The sequence below is a fragment of the Vulpes vulpes genome, chromosome 2, assembly GCF_048418805.1.
Source record: "Vulpes vulpes isolate BD-2025 chromosome 2, VulVul3, whole genome shotgun sequence".
In the NCBI taxonomy this organism is placed as follows: Eukaryota; Metazoa; Chordata; class Mammalia; order Carnivora; family Canidae; genus Vulpes; species Vulpes vulpes.
Genome location: NC_132781.1, coordinates 13,622,136 through 13,644,844, shown reverse-complemented (window position 1 = coordinate 13,644,844; position 22,709 = coordinate 13,622,136). Strand labels below are relative to the sequence as shown.

The following is a 22,709-nucleotide window of genomic DNA, read 5'->3' as shown; positions in this document are numbered from 1 at the left end:
GCTCCATGCAGGGAGCCCAATGTGGGACTCGATCCTGGGACTCCAGGATCACGCCCTGGGCTGAAGGCAGATGCTCAACTGCTGAGCCACTCAGGCGTCCCTTCTTTGCTTTTTTAGGTAGCATTATTCACATCCCATATTATTTACCACATTGAGTATACAGATCAGTGGTTCTTAGTATATTCACAGAGCTGTGCAACCATTAACACAATCTAATTTTAGAATGTTTTCATTATCCCAAGGAGAAGCCCCATACCTACAGCAGTAACTCCCCATTCCTGCCTCCCTATTACCCTAGACCCCAAGCAACCACTAATCTAACTTTCTAGCTCTCCGATTTGTCTCTTCTAGACATTTCATGTAAATGAAATCACATGAGGTATTTTGTGTCTGGATTCTCTCACTTAGCATCCTTTTTACAGCAGAGTAATACTCCATTGCATGGATATACCAGATCTACTTCATGCATTCATCAGCTGATGGATATTTGTTTCTACTTTTGGGCTTTTATTAATAATGATGCCATGGACATTCTTGTCAAGCTTTTGTGTGGACATGCGTTTCCATTTCTCCTCGGTATATATCTACAATATGACTGCTGAGTTATATGGTAACTCTATGCTTAACCTTTTGAGGAACCGCCAGATAGTTTTGCAAACTGCACCATTTTACATTCCCATCGGCGGATATGAGGGTTCTAGGTTTTCCACATCCTTGTCAACGTTTATTATTGTCCAGGTGTTTCTTTTTTCCTTTATCTTTATTATTATTATTTTTAAGTAGGCTCCACACCCAGCATAGAGCCCAATGTGGGGCTTGAACTCACGACCCTAAGATCAAGACCCGGGCTGAGGGGCACCCGGGTGGCTCAGCAGTTGACTGTCTGCCTCTGGCTCAGGTTGTGATCTCGGGGTCCTGGGATCGAGTCCTGCATCAGGCTCCCTGCCTGTGGAGAACCTGCTTCTCCCTCTGCCTATGTCTCTGTCTCTCCCTATGTGTCTCTCCTGAATAAATAAATAAAATATTTAAAAACAACAACAACAACAACAACAAAAAGACCTGAGCTGAGTTCAGGAGTTGAATGCTTAACCAACTGAGCCACCCAGGCATCCCTGACCTGGTGTTTCTTAACCCAGGGAAATTTTGGTATATCCTTGGGTCAAAATGATGATGTAAGGGAACCACAGTCCATATTCATCATGTCCAGTCTGAGACAGACATGATCCAATCCTGAGGTAATGACGACAATAATATGGCGCCATTCCAAGTGTTTGATAAATAATAATTCTTTTTCCACTCTTAACCCTCACACAACTCTATGAGGGATATACTATTATTATCCTTATTTTACAGATAAGAAACAAAGTCATGGGAAGGTTAAGTCATCTGCCCCAAATCACGTCACATTTACATGATGGAGCTGAGATTCAATTCAAACTGTCTGGCTTGGAAGTTCACACTTGTGACCCTACATCCCGCTGCCTCTTGAGCATTAGTTAGGAAAGCACACGAGTGTTTCTAGTGGAGCTGAGGGTGATGGTGATGAAGGCACAGACTTTGCTTTTCAGTTTGTCCTGCAGCCACTGAGAGCAGAGAAAATATGTCTCTGGGTGCATCTGCCAAATGATAGACGTGCCCTACTTCAAACGAGCTCAAAGAAGAAAAAACCAGTTTACTCGAAAGAGAAATTGGGGAAATAATTATTCATTTAAGAAATTCACCAGAGGTATTCCTTTAAATGTCAAAATATCTTAGTACCTTTCAAATACAATCATTTTCAAAAATTGATTTTAAATATGATGGCTTAAGTTAATGCCTGTTGTGAATTGCTTTCAAAAGCCTGCTCAGGACTCAAGGAAGGGCATAAATTCCCAGGTGTAAAAAACATTACAAACGAAAAAAATGTTCATTATGCAGTGTTGGTCCTATAAAAGCCACAGAAGCGGGGCGCCTGGGTGGCTCAGTCAGGTTAAGTGTCTGCTGTTGGCTCAGGTCATGATCTCAGGGTCCTGGGATTAAGTCCTGCACTGGGCTTCCCTTCCTGGCAGGGAGTCTGCTTTTCCCTCTCCCTCTGCCCCTCTCCCCCACTCATGTTCTCTCTCTCTCTGTCTCAAATAAATAAATAAATAAATAAAACCTTAAAAACAAAACAAAACAAGACACAGAAGCAATCCAAAGTCCACCAGTGGAGGGTTGGTTAAGTACATTGTGGAGAACTCGAAAGCCATGAACTCTAAAGCGTGGGGCACCTGGCTGGCTCAGTCGGTGGAGCACGTGACTCTTGATCTCAGGATTGTGAGTTTGAAACCCATATTGGGTATAGAGATTACTTAAAAATAAAACCTTAAAGAGGCGCCTGGGTGGCTGAGTCAGATGAGCATCGGACTCTCGGTTGTAGCTCAGGTCATGATCTCAGGGTCAGAGATCGAGACCCACATCAGGTTCTGTGCTCAGTGGGGAGTCTGCTAAAGATTCTCCCCACCCTCACCCCAGCTCATGGTCTCTCTCTAAATAAATAAATAAAATCTTAAAAAAATAATAATAAAATGAAATCTTAAGAAAAAAAAACAAAGTGTAAAATAGAATGATCCAGTTTTGAGAAAAGGCTAAGAAAAGCATGTTAAAAAAAGCACATGACTATATACATAGAAAACATGGAGAAATAGAGACCAAAATATTCTCATGGAGGAGAGCAGTGGAAATCATGAGGTCCATTCATTTTCCGTGATACACATTTTTATAATGTTGTGTTTTACAATAAGCATCTTCTTTTTCAGTAAGCAGAAAACAATTCAAATCCAATGAAAAAGTAAGTAAACACATCGATGAGGTCCCTGAGTAACTGTATGGGATGTAATGGAAGTCACAAGGTATTCTAAAAATTCTCTTAATTTTAGTCCACTTTAACTGAAAGGGGAGCATATTATAAAGAGCATAGTTGAGAAGATGGAGGAGGTGCAAATGTGGGAGGTTTGGGAAATCACTTTTTCAAGTGGTTCCTGTCTCACCCATCACACTTGTTCATAGACTTCCAGGATGAGGAAGGATCTGAGGGGAGATATGCTTCTGTCGTTCAAACTGCTTTTCAAATGGCACCAGAGTTCTTTCTACAAAAAAAGTGTTATATAGGGACATGGAGGCTGGTGAGGCACATCCATGGAATGTCCTGGATTGAGACAAGCAAAGTTTGAAAACCAATGACTGACTTCAATATCTTAACTTTTTATTCTTGTTTATCAGCCGGAATCCTTCTATGTCTGAGAACAAATTTTCCAAGGAGGCTTGGAAATAAGAATGTTAAATGGAAGAGTTGAGAAGCTGGCTTGGGGTACATGAAGTGTTTACAGGCTTTCAAAAGATCATTTCCTTTTAGCTTTTATCTGGAACTCAATGCATTCCTCTCTGGCCATCTTGTTCTGTCTCCATGCACACGTGTCCTCTGCTATCAATGAATATTAAACTCGATATAGACTTGACCTTCTCTCTAATGGAATTCCCCCGAAGACATTGATTCTCTGGTACTATATTCTATATTATCATATTAAATGTACTCCAAGGCCATACCGGGTATTTCAGTTTGAGCCAGGATCGTTAATAGAAATGAACTTGCAAATATTTCCAACTTCCATCAACAGGAGACTTCTATCCAGAATGTTCCATAGGGCTAGTGAGATCAAATGTGGAATTTAGGATTTACTATCTTTTTGGACTATGGGGCTACACCCTGTGCTATTTGTAAAATGCTATTTGTAAAATTGACCCCCACCACGGCGGGGGTCAATCTGTATGTAGAGGCAGTTGGGAGACATCTAGATCTTAAAGTAACTTCCAGCTTCCTTTATTCATCATCAGGACATTTTATCCTTCCAATTTGACAGAAAATTTGCCCCCTAATTGGAAGGTAATATAGATAAGCTTCTCTACTGGGCACAGAAGATCTTTTACACACATACCAATTTCTTTTTTTTTTAATTTGTTTTTAAGATTTTATTTATTTATTTGAGAGAGAGAGAGAGAGCACGCGTGCACATGCACGAGCAGTGGGGAGGGGCAGAGGGAGAAGCAGACTCCCTAGTGAGCAGGGAGCCTGCAATGAGGTTGGATCCCAGCACCTGAGATCATGACCTAACCTGAAAGAAGATGCTTAACCGACTGAGCCATCCAGGCGTCCCCGAACACCAATTTCAAGAAGCTGTGTGTCCCACTGTCCCTCCCACCTACTCAGAATCTTAGTCATCATGCAGGGAAAGATGCACAGGAAGTTATGGGAGATATTTGAGCTTCCATTGGGTTCCTGGGTTCCCAGAGCCATGTGTGACTTTATACATAGATAGGGTGAGTGGCAATGGAAACAGAGTAATTAGGAAAAAGTTGCAAAGATAGTTCCAGAAGAGTGAAGAGAGGAAACCAGGTGGAGATTTAAAAAAAAAAAAAAAAAAAAAAAAAGGAGAGGAAGAGGAAGAATTTTAAAGCAAAGAGAAAGAGAAAGGGTTGCATATAAATGGCAGAGATGAAAATGAATCAGAGTGACTTCCCTAATATATGCTGCATAGGAAGAAAAAGGTGGCCAAGAAGAGCAGTGGGACCTGAAAGAGAAGTGGGGGAGGATGAGAGGAAGGGAGCTTGTGGAGGCGGAGCCTGGAGACACAGCAGGAAAACATCTGCTTGCATTCCAGCCCACACCAAGGAAATGAATGTCAGCCTCTCCCAGGCTCCCCGGCAGCCTGCGCCCTACACTGAGGCTCTGTTCATTCATTAGTTCATTCATCGCTGGAGCCTCTTCCGTCCTCTGACAAGCTGAGTAACAGCATCTCACAGGAGAAGCAAGGCCAGGAGGGAGAGGCAGCAAAGACATGAATGAAAATATGTTTTCTCAATGGGGCACGGGTTTGCTGCGGGTGCCTCTGTGAACACTGAGCAGGGCTCGTGCAATCTAAAGCTGGACCTGTCAAGGAGAAATAAGCAGAGGATGCCTGTGAATCTGATCGCTATGCACAATAAAGGGAGGACGGGGATTTAAAGAGACAGGCAGGATGCATCAAATGAAAAAGAATTACACATAAGTAACAGAGAGGGGAATGCATCAGAAGGACTCCCCAAATATAAAGGCTGGCATTCAGCCGGGTCAGAAACTTTCAGATGACAAGCCTTTTAGGTTAAAAACCGCAAGAACCACTCCTCTGAACCAAACTGGGCAAATTCCTTACTTAAAAAACATATTTAAAAAATATATAAAAAAATACTCACTCTTAAAAAATAAGGTCAATGTTGAAAATCTGAACTGAAAAGACAGTTGCATTCTTGTAGATATCACACAGTTCAGAATATCTCAGTGATGAGAAGGTCAAAAACATGGGAGTAATTTTGCATTCATTTTATTTAATCACTGAAGTTTACCATTTCAGGAGATCCATCGTTATAGGCAATTTATTGTATTTTTATGGAAAGGAATCTGCCCCGCAAAAATCTGTCCAGTTGTATTATTCTTATCTCCCCAAGATAAATTGAGCACAATTCCATAGGTATTAGGGAACTGGAGAAGAGAAATCCAATTTTCAGTGCCACAAGTAGAAAACAAAAAAAACAAAGAAGAGAGGAAGATTCCATTAAACATGTATTTTTTCTCTGATGGCTGCCCTCTGCAAAGTCGTTCAGAGTGGCATTTAAAAAAATGCAGACAATTTCAAAATGCTAATGTTATGGTGGAGGAGCCCATTTTCTCTCCTGCCCTCTCCCCCAAGATGGCTGAATTCATTCTCTTTGAAGTATGAAGAACAGCTTGGGAGCAGCTAGAGGAAATGTAAGGGGGATACACCAGACAGAGAACACTGCGTGTCCCGGGGCTCTGGCTTCACAGGTCCCTACAGATTGGGTTGCTGAGATGGGGAGACAGGTTCTAGTCCTGCACAAGGACCATGGCACTCCTGTGAATAAGCTGCTTTGCAACCGGTCACCCCATGAGACCAGTTCACTTCCTAAATTAAAACTAATCTGATGCGTGATCTCGCCAGCATCTCAGCAGACTGCTGCCTGTGCTGTGTGGTCTCACATGGCATTGACTTTGAAAAGAAATTTACAGGTTATTACTGTTGGGAGCCCTTCAAGCCACTGGAATTTGACTAACAGTAATCATTATGCAATGTATTAACCCACCGAAATTTTAGAGCAAATAACATTTATTGAAATAGAATTGACCCACTGACCTATTTTGTGGGTACATAATGGCTCTAACCCTGAGAGAAGCTTCTGGCATTCTTCTAAGTTTTAGAAGGCTGTCCTTGCAAAATTCAAGGTTCCAAGGATAAATAAGTGTGGGAAGTACAGCAGTTCCCTTTTTGAAGATTCACAATGTGTGACAGAACTGTAAAGGCTCAGGACGCCTGTGTGGCTCAGTGGCTGAGCGTCTGCCTTTGGCCTAGGTCGTGATCCTGGGATCCTGGGATGCAGTTCAGCATCAGGCTCCCTGTATGAAGCCTGCTTCTCCCTCTGCCTGTGTCTCTGGCTCTCTCTCTCTCTCTCTCTCTCTGTCTCTCATGAATAAATTAATTAAATAAAATTTTAAAAAGATTTATTTATTCATTCATGAGAGACACAGGGAGAGAGGCAGAGACACAGGCAGAGGGCGAAGCAGGCTCCATGCAGGGAACCCAATATGGGACTCAATCCTGGGACTCCAGGATCACACCCTGGGCTGAAGGCAAGTGATCAACCACTGAGCCACCCAGGCATCCCAATAAATAAAAAGAAGAGGAAGAGGAAGAGGAAGAAGAAGAAGAAGAAGAAGAGGAAGAAGAAGAAGAAGAAGAAGAAGAAGAAGAAGAAGAAGAAGAAGAAGAAGAAGAAGAAGAAGAAGAAGAAAGAAAGAAAAAGAAAGAAAGAAAGAAAGAAAGAAAGAAAGAAAGAAAGAAAGAACAAAGTAAGAAAAGAATCGTAAAGGCTTTGAGAAGTCCTGCAATAACTAAATCTGTAGCTCTGCATAACCCAGTATTTCCCTACTTAACCATTGGCTGTGCACCATGTAATGATACGTATAAATGATTTTAGAATGTCTCCATATAAATTAAATTCTCTTGGCCCCCAAAGATTTCTGAAGTTGGCCATTCTAACTCTATTTATGACACCAGCCTAATGCCATGACCTATGTCTCCCCTGACTTCAACTATCTTTCTCTGGGAGGGTCCTCCTCTGGCCTGTGGCTAGCTGCTGCCTTGCTCATCAGCACCCAACTGGAAGACTGTTTCTTTGACCTGGTCTCTACCAGGTCCCAATTCATGAGACCTCATTTCTAAAGGGACACTAACTTCTGTCCTGTCCACCATCCAGCACAATTATGGTCTGCCCTGGATATTCAGGGTTAATTGTGACGTGGAGATAGAAACTATTTCCTAACTATCTAACCCCCACCCCTATCCCACCTCCATGACTCCAAAGAAGAAACCCTTAGGGACCATCAATTCTCTTAGTTTACCTAGTAGTTGAGATGGTCAGATTGTCCTCTCATTTCCATCCAAACACGACCAATCCTAGAGTTCTGGTATGAGTGTATTTTCTCTGTACTTGCACCTTTTCCCTCATTATAGAATTCAGTGGCTTCTACTTGGCTAGCACTCAGTGGAAGAGGGGGTATGGGGAGCTCAAGAAGGCTTGGCAGGCATGGAGGTCATCAGTCTATGCACACAGCACCCATCAGCGCTTTCAATTATCGGGGACCTGATGAGGCCAAGATTTCAAGTGAAATTCCTTCCAGAACCTTTAGCTGCTTTCAGGAAAATACCTTAATCTCCCTGTTGCCACTCCTGGGAAGATGGCCAGAGTTCACCCTGGGTGGTTGATGACACATCCGCAACCATGAGCAGGCTTGATTCTCTTCCCGGGTTGGACTGAACCAACCCTGAACCAACCCCATCTCTCATTGTGACTCAGTACCATTTGAGGTCCTCATGCAAGAGTCATCTCCTTCTCCCTGGTCTATTACAATTTACCTTCTCTCCCTCTTGCAACAAAATAATTATAATATTGGGGAATAATGGACAGCTCATTACTACCTCTGCTCCTTGGGTAATGGCAGCCATTCTCACTAACACAAATGTGCCTCCCATTTGTCACTGCTCCTTCTGTGGATTCTTATGAAAAGGGATTTTGGTGGAGGGGCACCTGGCTGGCTCAGTGGGTGGAGCATGGGACTCTTGACCTCGGGGTTGTGAGTTTGAGCCCCCATATTGGGTGTAGAGATGACTTAAAAAAAATAAAATCTTTAAAAAAGAATAAGTAAGAAAAATAAAAGACATTTTGGTGAAGTGGGATGGTCATGCCCCCCAAATATATATAGCAGCTGTATATCTAGGTCACTGCTGTCAACCTACTATCACTTACATTTTCGAATTCTTACAAACGAGAAAGAACTTTTTTCCCCTTTATCACTACCAAGGCTGAACTGATGCCGCTGAGCTATGTTCGTAGTCCGGTGTTGCCTTTTTTAGCTCTAGAAAAACAAAATTAGTGACTTTGGAAGGCAGCCAGTCTCTTCGGGCACCTTCCTTTGTGACTTTATAAAACTACAGAAGAACCGGCAGGTTTTAAAGAACCAGCTAGATAGTCTGTCCTCTGGAAAACTGTCATCATGTTATTCTTTGTTTACTGTGTAATTAAGATTTTTTTTTTTCCTATAACCAAGCTAAAGATATTTTTTCCACTTCCTGGGCAAGCAGCATTTCCACATAATCTTAACCACACAGTCATACACAGTGATGAAAAGCTTTTACGTTTTGATAACTGTGATAATGTTGAAGCCCTAGATGACCCTAAGTAGAAAGTTTCTTGTCTGGGTTTTGTCACAAATGAGGGCAGCATGAAGTTTCAGTAATAGGCTGGACAGTCAGATATAAGACCTAGAGGATCCTAGGAATAGCTGAACATTGCTCTGGGCTAATCCTATGAGAACAGACAGCTGCCTAGAGTATTAAGAACTCCTCTGCCTCCCTGGAGGGTAGGGAGGGCAGGGTGTGGTGACCCCAGTTTAGAGTCAGGCATTGGAGAAGTTTTGCTCTGGGCAGCACTTTGGGCACAGAGAGGAAATATGGGCTTGAAATGACATCAAGAAGGGGTATTTAGGATTAAAGGGTTGGGGGGACAGAGAGGCCAACGGAAAAGCATTTAAAATAGGAAGAAAAAAAAAAAACGATGAAGACAATTGAAAGCATCTGTCATAAATCCAGAGAGCAGACCCTGCAGTCAGAAAAGTGGGCTCTTCCGCCCAAGCCATCGTGGGCAGAGAGCGTGAGAACTCGGCTGAGGCAGCTTCAGAGTGACCACTGCAGCCCCGAAGGGGTGCACCTGCAGCCCTAGGGACAAACCCAGACTCCCAGGCACTGGGAAGGCGGAAAGAAAAACTGTGCTATGTTTAGGATGGAAAAATCAAAGTGAACTAGCCGGGAACAATGTTGCTTCCCTGTGGAGAATTAAATACAGACCTTGGTTGACACTCAAAGCCACCATGACCTGGCCTCCAAGTGTCCAGGATCCAGCATAGCACTTGCCCACTGGGCCTGAAGAGAGCATGCTCTACACTGAGGTGTGGCCCCCACCCCATATTTATACACTGTAGCCCCAACCCTCAGTGTGATGCTATTTGGATGTGGGGCCTTAGTGGGGGGACGATTAGTTTAGATGTGTCATGAGGGTGGGGCCCTCATGATGGGATTAGTGCCCTCATAAGAAAAGATCAGAGAGTTTGCTTTCTGTTCTCCTAGCTCTGTGAAGACACAGCAGGAGGAGAGCTTTCTCCAGGAACCAAATCAGAGGATGTCCTCAGTCTTGAACTTTCCCGCCTCCAGAGCTGTGAGAAAAAAAGATCTATCGTTTAAACCAACCCAGTGCATGGTGTTTGGTTATACAGCCCAAACTAAGACAGCGGGTGTCTGCAGGTAGGAGCTCTATTATCCCTAAGGTCCCGCTCAAATCCTACTATCTTCTCCAGGAAATCTTCCCTATTTCTTCTCTCTCCTTTCTACAACACTCTGTGTTTCAACCATAACACTTAGCACAGGTTTTCCTTGAAATATTGACAGTTATGAATTCATGTGCTCTCACGGAATCTTCCCCAACTCCGCCCTCTTCCGTCCACTTCATTTCCTGAGCCAAACCTACCTGAGGCAGGAAGTACTGGAGTTGTCCCAACAGGTCATTTGATTCACCTTAGTGTTACCACGGCATTATTAACTTCAGGACCAAGTTTCCGAGTTACACAATCCCTCTCATCCTTTTCCTTTGCCTCACCGTCACCCTGTTCTTATAACCTGAGTCTCTGAGGCCAGTTCTACCCCCACTGCTACCCCTCCCTGCCTAGGGTTGCCAGGAAGAAAACAGAAGATGAGTAACCTTTCAGTACCGGTATATTCTATGCATTATTTGGGAAATACTAAAAGCTACTTGCTATCAATCTGAAAATTCGAGTTTAACAGGACATTTGGTATTTTTCCTTGCTAAAGATGCCAAACTTTATCACTCCCCTATCTCATGATCAAGTCACCTGGAAACGGTGGCTGTGTCCTGTTCTTACCTGTACACGTTCTGGAGGTCTATAGCTCTGTCCCTGAAGCTCAGGACCCCAATCCAGAGGCCAGGGCCCTTCTCATCACATTGCAATTGCTTGTCTGACTGGATTGCCTAGTGCCACTCATTCTGCCCTCTGGTATAAATTTCTGCTGGCAGCCCCACTCCGAGCTCAGCCAGCTCAGTGGGGCAGGTTTGGTGCCAGCCTGCCCTCTGGGCTGAATGATGGCCTGTCCCATCTTGCCTCCAGAAAACCCTATGCTTTGCTGACAGCTGCCATCAGAATGTCTAGCTATTTCCCACAAGACTGTGACTCCCCAAAGGGCAGGGGTTATTATTCAATGCAACCTATTCCCATGACGTTTTATGTTGGTGCTTAATAGATGGCTGAAAACTTAAAAATGAAAGATGGTGTTTATGGGTTGAATTCTGTTTGTGCCCCTCCTCGCTCCTGCAATGTCCAGATATATGCTGAAGTCCTAACCCAGTTCCTCAGAATGTGATCTGATTTGGAATTAAGGCTGTCGTAGATGGAATTATTCAGATTCAGATGAGTTCATATTGGGGTGGGGTGGGTCCTTAATCCAATAGGACAGGTATCCCGTAAGAAGAGGAGACACAGGGATCCCTAGGTGGCTCAGCAGTTTAGTGCCTGCCTTTGGCTCAGGGCATGATCTTGGACTCTCAGGATCGAGTCCCACATTGGGCTCCCCGCATGTCTGCCCATGTCTCTGCCTCTTTCTCTCTCTCTCTCTCTCTCTCTCTCTCTGTGTTTCTCATGAATAAATAAATAAAATCTTTAAAATGAAAAAAAAAAAAAAAAAAGAAGAGGAGACACAGCAGGGAGGACGCCAGATGAAGACAGGCAGAGATTATAGCTATGAAGCCACAAGACAAGGAACACCTAGGGCCACCAGAAGCCAGGAAGAGGCAAAGTGGTCCTCCCCTACAGGCTTCAGAGGGAACATGGCCATATCAACAACTGAATCAAGACTTCCAACCTTCCAGACCTGTGAGACAAGGCATTTCTACTATTTTGTGGTACTTTGTTCTAGCAGCCCTGAACAATAACCCCAGGATTGCATTAGGGAGGAACTGACAACAAAATAAAAACAAGAAAAATAAGGGCCCAGAGAGATCAAGGAGTATACAGGGGTCAAACAGAAGGGGGCGAGTATGAGACAATACAACCATAGCTAACTTCTTGAAGTCCTGTCCCCATGTTTTCCCAAAAAGAAAGAAAATAACATGTCCTTTGAAAGTCCAAGCTGGGGGCACCTGGGTGGCTCAGTGGTTGAGCGTCTGCCTTTGGCTCAGGTTGTGATTCCCGAGGACCTGGGATCGAGTCCTACATCAGGTTCCCCACTGGGAGCCTGCTTCTCCCTCTGCGTCTGTCTCTGCCTCTCTGTGTGTCTCTCACGAAAAAAAAAAAAAAGTTGGAAGTCCGAGCTGTGTCATTAGAACTAAGGGAGGCTAGATGGAAGGAAAGGCCACGACCCCTGAGAAATCCTCTGTGGCTTGCACAGAGAGGGGTACAGGAGACCAAGTTCAACGTAATGTGGAGGCTGGCCTTCCACAGGAGGGCTGCCTTAGGAGGTGCGTCCCATGGGGATGGCTTTGTCAGGAGCTGTGGTTTTCATTCTGTGGCGTTCTGTTTTCAGAACTTCAGTACTATAACACATATTCTTAAAAAATGAACACCATGTCAAACGTTTTTCAGACTTCATTTCTCTGTTAATCACCCCCACATTTCATGGTACAGTCATTGGCTTGTGGGGAATAAGTGCCACCAGTGTTGGGTCAAGTCAAGGTGACCTAATTCTAAGGCTCATTGGGCAAATAACTGCCTTTGCAAACTTATAGGGACATGAATTCTCTTGTCCCTGTAACTATCGATTACATTTCAAATGAGAAGTCCATGTACAAGCTTTCGGAGAAGCAGGAATTAGGGATAACATCAGATATCAATCAAATCAAATCATATCCTAGACAATTAGCGCCATCCAGTCTAATAACTGGAGCCCAGTCTGCGTTGAAGGGCATCAAGATATATTCCCATTTATTTGCCCACAGAACTTGCATCGTAATGACAGCAGCTTCCAGCATTGCACAATAAATAATAGCAATGAACATTTTTACTGAGCATTTACCATGCACCAAGGACTAGGGTAAAATTTCATGTGGATTACTTAATATAATCTTCACATCACCCTTATGAGATAGTTACTACATTTTCCCCACTTATGGATGATGAAGTAGAGGTTTAAAGGGAGGTAATTTGCACCACTGTTAATAGAAGCAGGATTCAAAAGATACCAAAGTGTTTCTCTTGGAGACTGTGCAATTGCTAGAAGCCATGGAACCGGGGAGAGCATTGCCTGCTCTGTACAGGCAGCATGCAGGAGCTGTGTACATCGAGGCTCAGCAAACTGTAGCTTGCTGCCTACAGAAATTCCACCAGCCCAATATCTCTACCTGTTGTCTCTGGCTGCTTTTGCAGTGACAGAAGCTGGCCCACAAAAGCAGAAAATATTTACTATGTGGCCCTTTACAGAAAAAGGCTTTTTTTTTTTTTTTAAAGTAGGCCGCAATGTGGGGCTCAGACTCGCAACCCTGAGATCAAGACCTGAGTTGAGGTCAAGAGTCAGGATGCTTAACTGACTGAGCCAGGAGTCAGGTGCCTCCAGAAAAAAATCTTCTGATTTCCATGTTAGATCATCGATTCCTCCTACTAATGGTTCTGTGAAGAAGGGTTTATTCAAACTTTAGAGATGAAGAAACTGGTTCGAGAACTTAAGCTGCTTACTTCCAAAATGTAAAATTTGTATTTTGCCATAGACTTGCCTTTTCTTTCCAAAGTTATGGACATTAGGGAGGAAATGCTATATGTATTCCTCTCATTTCATAAAAGACATTTTAATACACAAGATTGAGGGTTGTAATTTGTTCTCCTTAAAGGAAACTGTAAATGAAACAAATTTAATTTTATGCACAGTTTTGAACCCTCTTCCTATTTTCCTCATTTTGCAAAGGACAGGTGAGAACATGGTCATGGACCAGCACAAGTTCAAGAACTGGCAACTGGAGGTCCCTTGCTTAAGGACTTTGGGTAGTAAGTGGCAGAGCTAGAGCCAGAGGACACTGAGGCCTATTTGAGTCTAAAGCCAGTGACCCTTCCACTCTATCTGTTGAGATGATCTGTCTTTGCCTTGTGCATTCCTTCTGCCATTCAAGGACTCTTTATTGAGCATCCACTATGTGCAGAGTACCAGACTCATGCCAAGGACATGACAAATCATTTTCCTCCATTTCTGTCTCACCTCCTCTCCTTCCTGTGGCTGTTTTGATTAAGACTCAAAACTCAACTCTCATTACAACTCAAGTAACTAGGGCAGCCCCGATGACCCAGCGGTTTGGCACCGCCTTTAGCCCAGGGTATGATCCTGGAGACCCGGGATCAAGTCCCACATCACGCTCCCTGCATGGAGCCTGCTTCTCCTTCTGCCTGCGTCTCTGCCTCCCTCTCTCTCTGTGTCTCTCATGAATAAATAAATAAAATCTTAAAAAAAAAAAAAACTCAAGTAACCATTTCCTTGTTATGACAACTTGATCTGTTGGCTGTTGAGGAAAATGATCCACATGAAAATACCACAATGCAATGATACTCTGGGGTCCCATTTTTTAGTGTTAAGTGTTGACTCTAGAGGCCCTTAGGATAGGAAGAAATTAAATGATTGTCATCAAGTCACCGAGACAGTCCAATCCAGAGCTCAGAGGAAAATAATCTGATGAAGGTCGTGTGGCTGGCTCAGTCAATACAGCATGCAACTCTGGATCCCAGGATTGTGAGTTCAAGCCCCACTTTGGGTGTAGAGATTACTTAAATTAAAAAAATTATATATATATATATATATATATATATATGTTTTAATCTGAATGAATGTCTTTCTAGTTACAAGTTTTTCCAATAAGTGATCGGTCACAGCCTATACGTATAAGCCCTGCCTTCCATCAGTAGCTGCTATCGTCACTTTAATATCACATTTCTAGAAACTGTTCTATTATAGTGAACTATCACAAGTAGAGCAGTCAAGCTATTTAAAAATACAAGCAAAAGTTAATTATGTAAAGTGACTATCAAGGCATTTTAAATTAACATTCATATTCTTGAACAAATGAGAACATGCCAGTTAGTGCATTATATATAACTATATAATAGCCTACATTGAAATATTTCTGATTCTGAATTATTCCTCTATTTTTTTATTACATGGATAAGATGAGAAGTACATGGGAAGTTCCAATTACTCCACTGATCTTAAGTTGAATATTTAAAAATGATTAAATGAAACTTACTGTGTATTCTGGTCCCAGATGTTCATTTGGACAAGAGAGAAAAGAAAAAAGAGACAAAATGATGATTTAGACCATGCTTATATGTAATATAAAAACCACAGAACTGACAAAGACTGGTGAATCATATTAAAAATATGCTAACAAAACATTTCAAAAACTGAACTTTCATCAATATCTCCATATTTGCTCTTGAAAATCTTTCAGATGATACTCCTGTGGTTGGCCAGATAAGGACTGTAAGACAAGATTCAATTAGCCTATATGTTTGTGGCTAATTAAAAACCAAAGAGTTGGCATTATAAAAGCAGAATTAAAGACTAATAATTCCAGTGGAGTATTTCATTAACCACAAAGGAAATCTTTTAAGTGGAAAAGCAGCTTTCAAAACCAATAAGAAGAGCCTGTTATGATAATATTCAAGTGGGAGCTTGAATTTTCATGTTTGAGGGCAAAAACCAAACCTTCCAGATTTGAGGGCCCAAGTTTCTACATCAGAATCAGCAGAGTTTGTCATCATTCCACCACAAGTGAGAGGGAATGTGATTTTAAAATTATATTATCCAACTGCAAAGGAAGCAGTTTGGGGCAGAGAGACCCAATAGAAACTTTTACATAGGGGATCCCAGGGTGGCTCAGCGGTTTAGCGCCTGCCTTTGGCCCAAGGCGCGATCCTGTAGCCCCGGGATCGAGTCCCGCGTCGGGCTCCCGGCATGGAGCCTGCTTCTCCCTCCTCCTGTGTCTCTGCCTCTTTCTCTCTCTCTCTAGGTTTATCATAAATAAATAAATAAATCTTTAAAAAAAAAACTTTTACATAAATTATAGTCAAGGTTTGGGGATGGGGTGGGGCTCTTAGGAGGAGGGACTGTAAAATATCAAAATAAACCACATCCCAAAATTACTTGGGGACTACTGAAGAAACGGGAAGAATAAGGATAACAAAAACTCTAGATGTATCAGTAAAAGGAGTTTCACCTTCCTTCTCCATAAAGCTATTTATCACAATCACTTTAAAAAGGAAGATGGAATGGTTTATCTTAATTTCCTACCAGCCACCAACACCCAGAACTCCCACCCTCCTCCCCCTACTGCTAGGAAGAGCACTGACCTAAAAGGATGAAGGCTCCAGGTAAGGGGGCAGATACTACAGGGCTCTCCCAAGTCCCTGCTTGGATAACAAACCCTAAATCAGTGATATCTGACCACCACTATGTCCTATCACTACACGTGACATACCGGCTATAAAAAGGACTTACCTGTAATCGTGTATGGATAATAGTTCCAAGCCTTTTCTGTAACATAAAAGATTTTGGGAACAACAGCTCTAGCCCAGCTAGGCAGTTTGCTAAGAGGAAAGAGAGAGAGAGAGAAAAAGACCATTAGAAAAAGTCTGCCCAGAGCCTCACATGCTCCCCATACCTTTCCGGATAAACTGCTGGAGAAAGCAGAGGCGCTCCTCGGCAGCCCTTCTCTCCACAGGCCATCCCTTCCCCATCCCTCTGGTCTTTGCCAGAGTTCACCATTCTCTGTGCGTATTTCATATGCTCTTAAAATGTGGGAGGGCAGGTGCCTGGTGTGGCGGGGGGGACGCTGGGGGGGCTCATGGGGTTGTTAACCTCTCCTCTTTGATTTGATTTACAAGGACATGAGATTTCAGCACCTGGCAAGTGCCCTGTTGGGAGGGTTTGGCCAGCCTGGCCTTGGTCTCTTAAGAGTCATATGGCAGAAGGGGTAGGATGGGATGTTCAAACCCAAATACGGAGGGCGATAGGTGCTGGGGCAAATGTTAGAGCCAGGCCTCAGCTTAACAATCCGTGAGAGTGAGAGGTTTTAAAAATGAGCTAAAGCAACAGACAGTAGCAACAGAAGAGATGTGAACAGTAGAGATGTGAGGTTGTGTTGTAGAGATGTGAAGAATAACAAAATAGAGCCGCTTGATGACTGTGGTCGGTGGACTTGGATGTCCCACCAAAGATCTAACCCTCACCCTAATCCTAACTCCCAGCACCTGCAAATCTAACCTTATTTGAAGGCAGGACTTGTGTAGATGTAATTAAGGACCTCTAGGTGGAATCCTCTTGGATTTAGGGTAAAGCCCTCACTCCAGGGACTGGTGTCCTCATGAGAGAGGAAGATCTGGAGACAGGTACCCACAGGGCGGGGGATGCCAGTGAAGACAGAGGCAGAGACTGCAGTGACGCAGCCAACAAGCCAAGGAGCGCCAAGGATTGCCACCGACACCAGAAGCTGCAAGGGGCTGGGAGGGAGGTGTGGGACAGCTTTGTGCTGGGAGCACCCCCCCAAAAGCCAACACTGCCTACACCTTGATTTCAGACTCTGGCCTCCAAAACCGAGAGAGGACGAATCTGTGTGGTTTTAAGCCACCCAGCTGGGGGGATTTGTTGGGACAGCCACTGGAAAATAATGCAGTGGCAGAGCCATTCCCTGGAGCAAGAACCCGGGCAGCCATTCGCAGAAAACAAATTCTTAAAACAAAGGAAACCCAGGGGCACAGGTCTCAAGACCCTTGGTAAACCGAAGACTAATGAAGTTTTGTTTTATTTTGTTTTGTTTTCCTTCGGAGGCACACGCTACAGCATAGTGCAGGCCCAGAGAATTCCTTAACTGTGACATTTACATAAATAGGATCATATTTTCCTTAAATATGTCTGCATGACTTTATCATTCCCCTCACCCCCACCCCAGCGCTATGCCTCGGGGGGAGGGGGGTGTTGTGTCTTTCCAGAGACTTCTATTGTGTTTCTTTGCTCTTTCTGGTGCCCAGTGCGACATCAGCCCCTCCGATGACACACCCCGGGGCAGTTTCGAGTTCCAAGCCCATACAAAGCAGGAACCGGTGACATCAAGCTACTGAGACCCCAAATCCCCAACCCCTCTTAGGACGTGGAACTTAAATGACAACCGGGGCCAGAAAGATACTGTGCATCTTTTACGTCTTCTCAGATTGTTTCTCTTATTTCTGACAGTGTCCAGAACCTGCTTTTAAAAAAGACAAATCTGTATTTTCGATGGCTGGCCGGACCTAACCCAAAGCTCTGGGCCCTTTATCAGGGTTAAATCAAAGGGGGACTCACAGCTCCCCCCGAAGCCGGCTGAGTGTCAAATGAGGCCAAGGCGCTCTCTCCCCTGCGGGCTGGGCTGGGGCCTCCGGGTTGGGGCGGTTTTATGCAGGTTTTATAATCCGCAGCACAATTCTCGAAGCTCTAATGCAGAACGTTACCCTCCTAGGAAATCATCTCGGCGGGATCTGCTCATTTACTTTACGTTCATACCGCTCCAAAGGAAGGGGCTGCCTCCTGACAGGGGTTTTTATAGCTTTTACCTTTGATTTATTCCTTCTGTCGCTGGAGGTGGGGAGCAACCAGGGTTGACGTCTAGAGTGGGAACATCGCATGGGGCTTGCTTGAGGGAACAGGCCCGAGCGCATGTCCCCCCGGGGTTCCCTCCTCTTTGCCCCCAGGCCCAGATGCCAATGCCTGCCAGTGGGTGGGGCCTTCTACACAAGCACAGGCAAGTGGTTTCCTTGTGCTTTTAAAGGACTGTAACCAGAATTATGGAATCTCCCCCCAAAGAAACCTCAGCATTGTTTAGCTTAGACAAAGGACACACACATGTCTCCCTCCAGGCAGCAGGGCCCATTCTCCCCTGTCCCCCTGGGGGAAGGACTGCCCACCTCCCCACGACACCCCTCCCCAGATGCATTAGGCTCCTCACGCACAGCGCCCTCCCTCCATAAATCACTCCCTTTATCACTTAAAAAGCCTCCCAGCAGAACCACATTCCTAAGCAACGATCATTTTTCTGGAAGGAGGATGAAAAACAGGGGCAATTTTCCATTCATGTCGAGACTTTTTTTTCCTATTTGCACACGGTCAGGACCCCAGCCTCTAGAATCTTCATTCTACGTGTCTCATCCACTAACTCCCGCAGGATATACTGTGCTAGAGTCAATTACTTTCTCCTAAAAAAACACATTTAGCCAAGAGGGCTGATAGCATTTTATGTGACTCTTCTGATGAGGCCGGGAAGGAGACCCTCCTGGCATAAGCCATCTTCCAGGCCAGGCCCAGGAGGCGTCGGCGACGAGTTCCATGACATGATAGTCAAATATTTTAAGCCCCATTAACAGACCTTCTCTCAGCCCCCACTCTCCCCAGAGCACATCATTATTCAAATCGTTTTTGTCTGAGGAAGTAAAATTTATTTTTCCCTGTGGCAATGATTTATCAGGGCTGCAGAGGAAAATGGAATTAAATTAGTCCCTGCCGCTGCTGTCACTTTCATGATGTACACTGTCACACAGCCTACGATTCTAAGGAGAAGTCTGTCACTCAAACTCACTACCAGGTGTCAAAAAGAGTCTCTTCTAGAATGGCGGCATGGTCTGAATCATGTCCACTTGGTCCACTGGCCGGGACCAGACCTTCCTATGGCCCCTGTCACCATGGCTCAGGCTTCAGAGACACTGAGGGAAAAGAGGACACAACTCTGAAGCCTTGGGGCACCTGGGCGGCTCAGGTGGTTGGGCATCTGCCTTGGGCTCAGGTCACGATCTCAGGGTGCTGGGATCAAGTCCCATGTTGGGCTCCCAGTTCAGTGAGGAGTCTGCTTCTCCCTCTACCTCTCCCTGCTGCTCGTGCTCTCTCACTCTCTCTCTCTCTCTCTCAAATAAATAGAATCTTAAAAACAAAATGAAACAAAAAAACTCTGAACCTTTACAAAATCGGAAATTCTGATGTGGAAGGATACCATTTCCCAAACACCTTTGTCAAGAGTCCCTGAAGACAGACTTTTCAAAAACATTTGGTTTTTCACTTAAAAATTTTTAGTAGGGTATAGAACACATCGATGACATAGCGGGTGACCAGCTCATCCCAGTCTACATGAGACTGTCCTGCTTTTAGCACTGAAAGTCCTCCATGCTAAAATTCCTCAGGCCAGGGCAAACTAGTATGGTGGTCAACCCAGAGCAGTGGTTCTCAATGGGGCAGAGGGGGAATTTTGCATACACCCCCAGGGGTGGGGGGGACATTTGGCCAAGTCTGGAAACATTTTTGTTTGTCACAACTGGGAGGTAGGGGGGACAGGGGCAGGCATCTAGTGGGTAGAGGCCAGGGATGTTGTTCCAATATACTACAAGGCTCAGGGAAACCCCACAGCAAAGAATTATCTGGTTCCAAATATTAACAGTGCCAAGACTGGGAAACCCAGCCCTGGACCTAAATGGATACAGTCACTGAAACCTCCTCACGTATTCCCTGGGTCTCCCTAAATTACAACTGACCTGGATAAGGAGGCCCCATTATGCAGGCATAATCTGAACTGATCTCAGGTTAAGAGTGTTTATTTACTTCATAAAGAGCTTCCGGAATGGAAACCTAAACCGTCCCTCCATTAGAAGCTTCTGGCGCTTTACAAGCCAGATTATCACCAGACTCACCCTAATATCTAATCTCTCTTTGCAATTTATGCTCATTTGGGAATATTTTTTGACCCCAGGAGGCACTGAACATCATTAGGCCAAATGTGGTCTAAATGGAGTCTAATTTCATTTTCCCAACAGGGATCAGAATTATGATGGTCTTCAGAAGAATCTTTATTTGAGCTGTTTTATCCACCAACTCATGCAGGATACGCAGCACTATAATCAATCACCTTTTGGACTTAAAACATTCCCAGCAGAAAGACAGCCCCTCTGAGTTCCCTGCACTCGGGCTTTTCTCCTCCGCGGGGCCCCTGAAACCTGCTGCTGCCTGTGCTGAGAATTATGCTCAAATAACCTCAGCCCACATCCGTGACTTTTAAAAAGGACTAAGCTACCTTTTATAACCTCATTTTCCACTGGTCCAGGAGGGATATTCTGACCTTTTGTTTCAAACTTGGCATTTGACGATTATCTGATAATAATCAATTGTATCTATCCGGTTCTGCAGACAGCAACCTCTGAGGTCTTTCCATTTCTTCTCCAGCTGCTGTGATTTATTCACTTACTCGTCCTAATGGTTGTTCTGGCTGGTCTTTTAGTTCAGCTCTTAATGTAATTCTTGACATGGCAGCAAAGAGATGAGCAGAATTTCCAGACTAGAGGCATCACTTGTGAGAAACAAGGCTGTTGGGGGCTTCGCCCGCGGGGAGTTTCTTGAACTTAAGACACCACCACCACACTCTCTACTTAGAAGGGCACTTTGCATTGGGATTCCGGGAAAAGAGGCCTGCCTTGTGTCGCTTCTTGGAAGGCTCTGCTTGGACAGCTTTATGGTAACATGGCTAGCATGCTGGGAAGCACCCAGGGGAGCCGGCCATGTGTGCCAACAGCACTGGTCGGGACAGAGGCAGAACCCAGGTGGCACATGCTTGACTGGATGCTCTGGTTCTTTGAGATCCAGCCAGGCCTAGGGCGCCTGGGTGGCTCAGTCGGTAAAGCATCTGCCTCCGGCTCAGGTCATGATCCTGGGGTCCTGGGATGGAGCCACGCATGGGCTCCCTATTCCAAGGCAAGCCTGCTTCTCCTTCTCCTGCCCTCCCTGCTTGTGTGTGTGCTCTCTCTCTTTCTCTAATAAATAAATAAATCTTTAAATAAATAAAAAAGATCCAGCCAGGCCTATGTTCTGTTCCTGGGAATTCCCATGGGAGAAGGTGAAGGAGGGAGGGACCCTGGCAGCATGAAAATCTCTGGCATGTTCTTAAGGACTGAGATGGGAGCAGAACAGAATAGCATAGATTGTAAGGTATGTTGGGAAGAAATCCCTTACAGGCTCTACTTCCCCAGTATAAGAAATACTAAAAATTAATCAATCTCATTTAATATAGTTAATATTCACACATCGAATACACATCCACATAGAACATGTAAGACTAAATATATATATGTATATATATATATATATATATATATATATATATTTTTTTTTTTTTTAAGAGAGAGAGAGCACACAGGAGTGGGGAGAGAGGAGGCCAAGGGAGGAAGGGGGAGAGGGAGAGAGAGAAAGAGAATCCTAAGCAAGCAGCAAACTCCCTGCCCAGTGAAGAGCCTGACACAGGGCTTGATCTCACAACTCTGAGATCGTGACCTGAGCTGAAATTAACTGAGTGAACCACCCAGGTGCCCCTGTAAAACGAAATATTTTAAAATATTTGATATTCTTATACATTATGGCTATTGTGCACTGTCACTCCCAACTAGGAGGTAAGTTCCCCAGGATAGGAATCTCTGTTCTGCTCATCGCTGCATGCCCGACACCTAGAACAGTGCCTGGCACACAGCAGGCAACAATAACTATTTCCTGAATGAAAAACAGTTGGCTCTGGATATTCAATAATGACCATAAGATTCATCCAAAATAGCAAGGGAATAAGCTCTCGGGTCAGAATCGTTGACAATTTCTCTACGACCTGTTGCCTGGGCAGTGGGCTTTCCTGGTGCCATATAAGCTCTGGGCACTGAGCTCTTACTTTGGGCAAGATCTAAGAAATGAGATTGACTTGCTTGGCAGATCTGGAAGGCCTGGGAGAGGAGAAAGAGGAAACATGAGAGACCCAAGCCCTGGCAATGGAGCTGGACCAATGAGCTGGTAGGTAGAGTTACCAGCTGGTGGCTTTGCTTGTCCAGTCAAACCCAGTTTGTAGCTTAAAGAAGTGGTACCCTCTCCTACCCAGAAACACAGAGGCCAGGAGAGGTTGCCCTGGAAGGCAAGAGCCATGTAACAGGAGAAATGTCTTCTTCATGCAAATCAATTCAGGCATTAGGCGGAATCACCATTATAAGCTGGCAACCCTCCCTGACT

The 22,709-nt window shown here is 44.4% G+C and overlaps 1 protein-coding gene across 1 annotated transcript in view; it reads right to left on the bottom strand.

Annotated features, from left to right (window-relative positions):
- Nucleotides 1–22,709, bottom strand: part of PITPNC1 (phosphatidylinositol transfer protein cytoplasmic 1) — a 264,181-nt gene that overhangs the window by 96,328 nt on the left and 145,144 nt on the right. Inside the window, exons 3-4 of the mRNA XM_025999614.2 lie at nt 16,161–16,249; nt 14,908–14,915 (exon numbers count right to left, since the gene is read on the bottom strand). Of these exons, the coding sequence (XP_025855399.2) occupies nt 14,908–14,915; nt 16,161–16,249 (97 nt within the window). The remainder of the gene's footprint in view (nt 1–14,907; nt 14,916–16,160; nt 16,250–22,709) is intronic.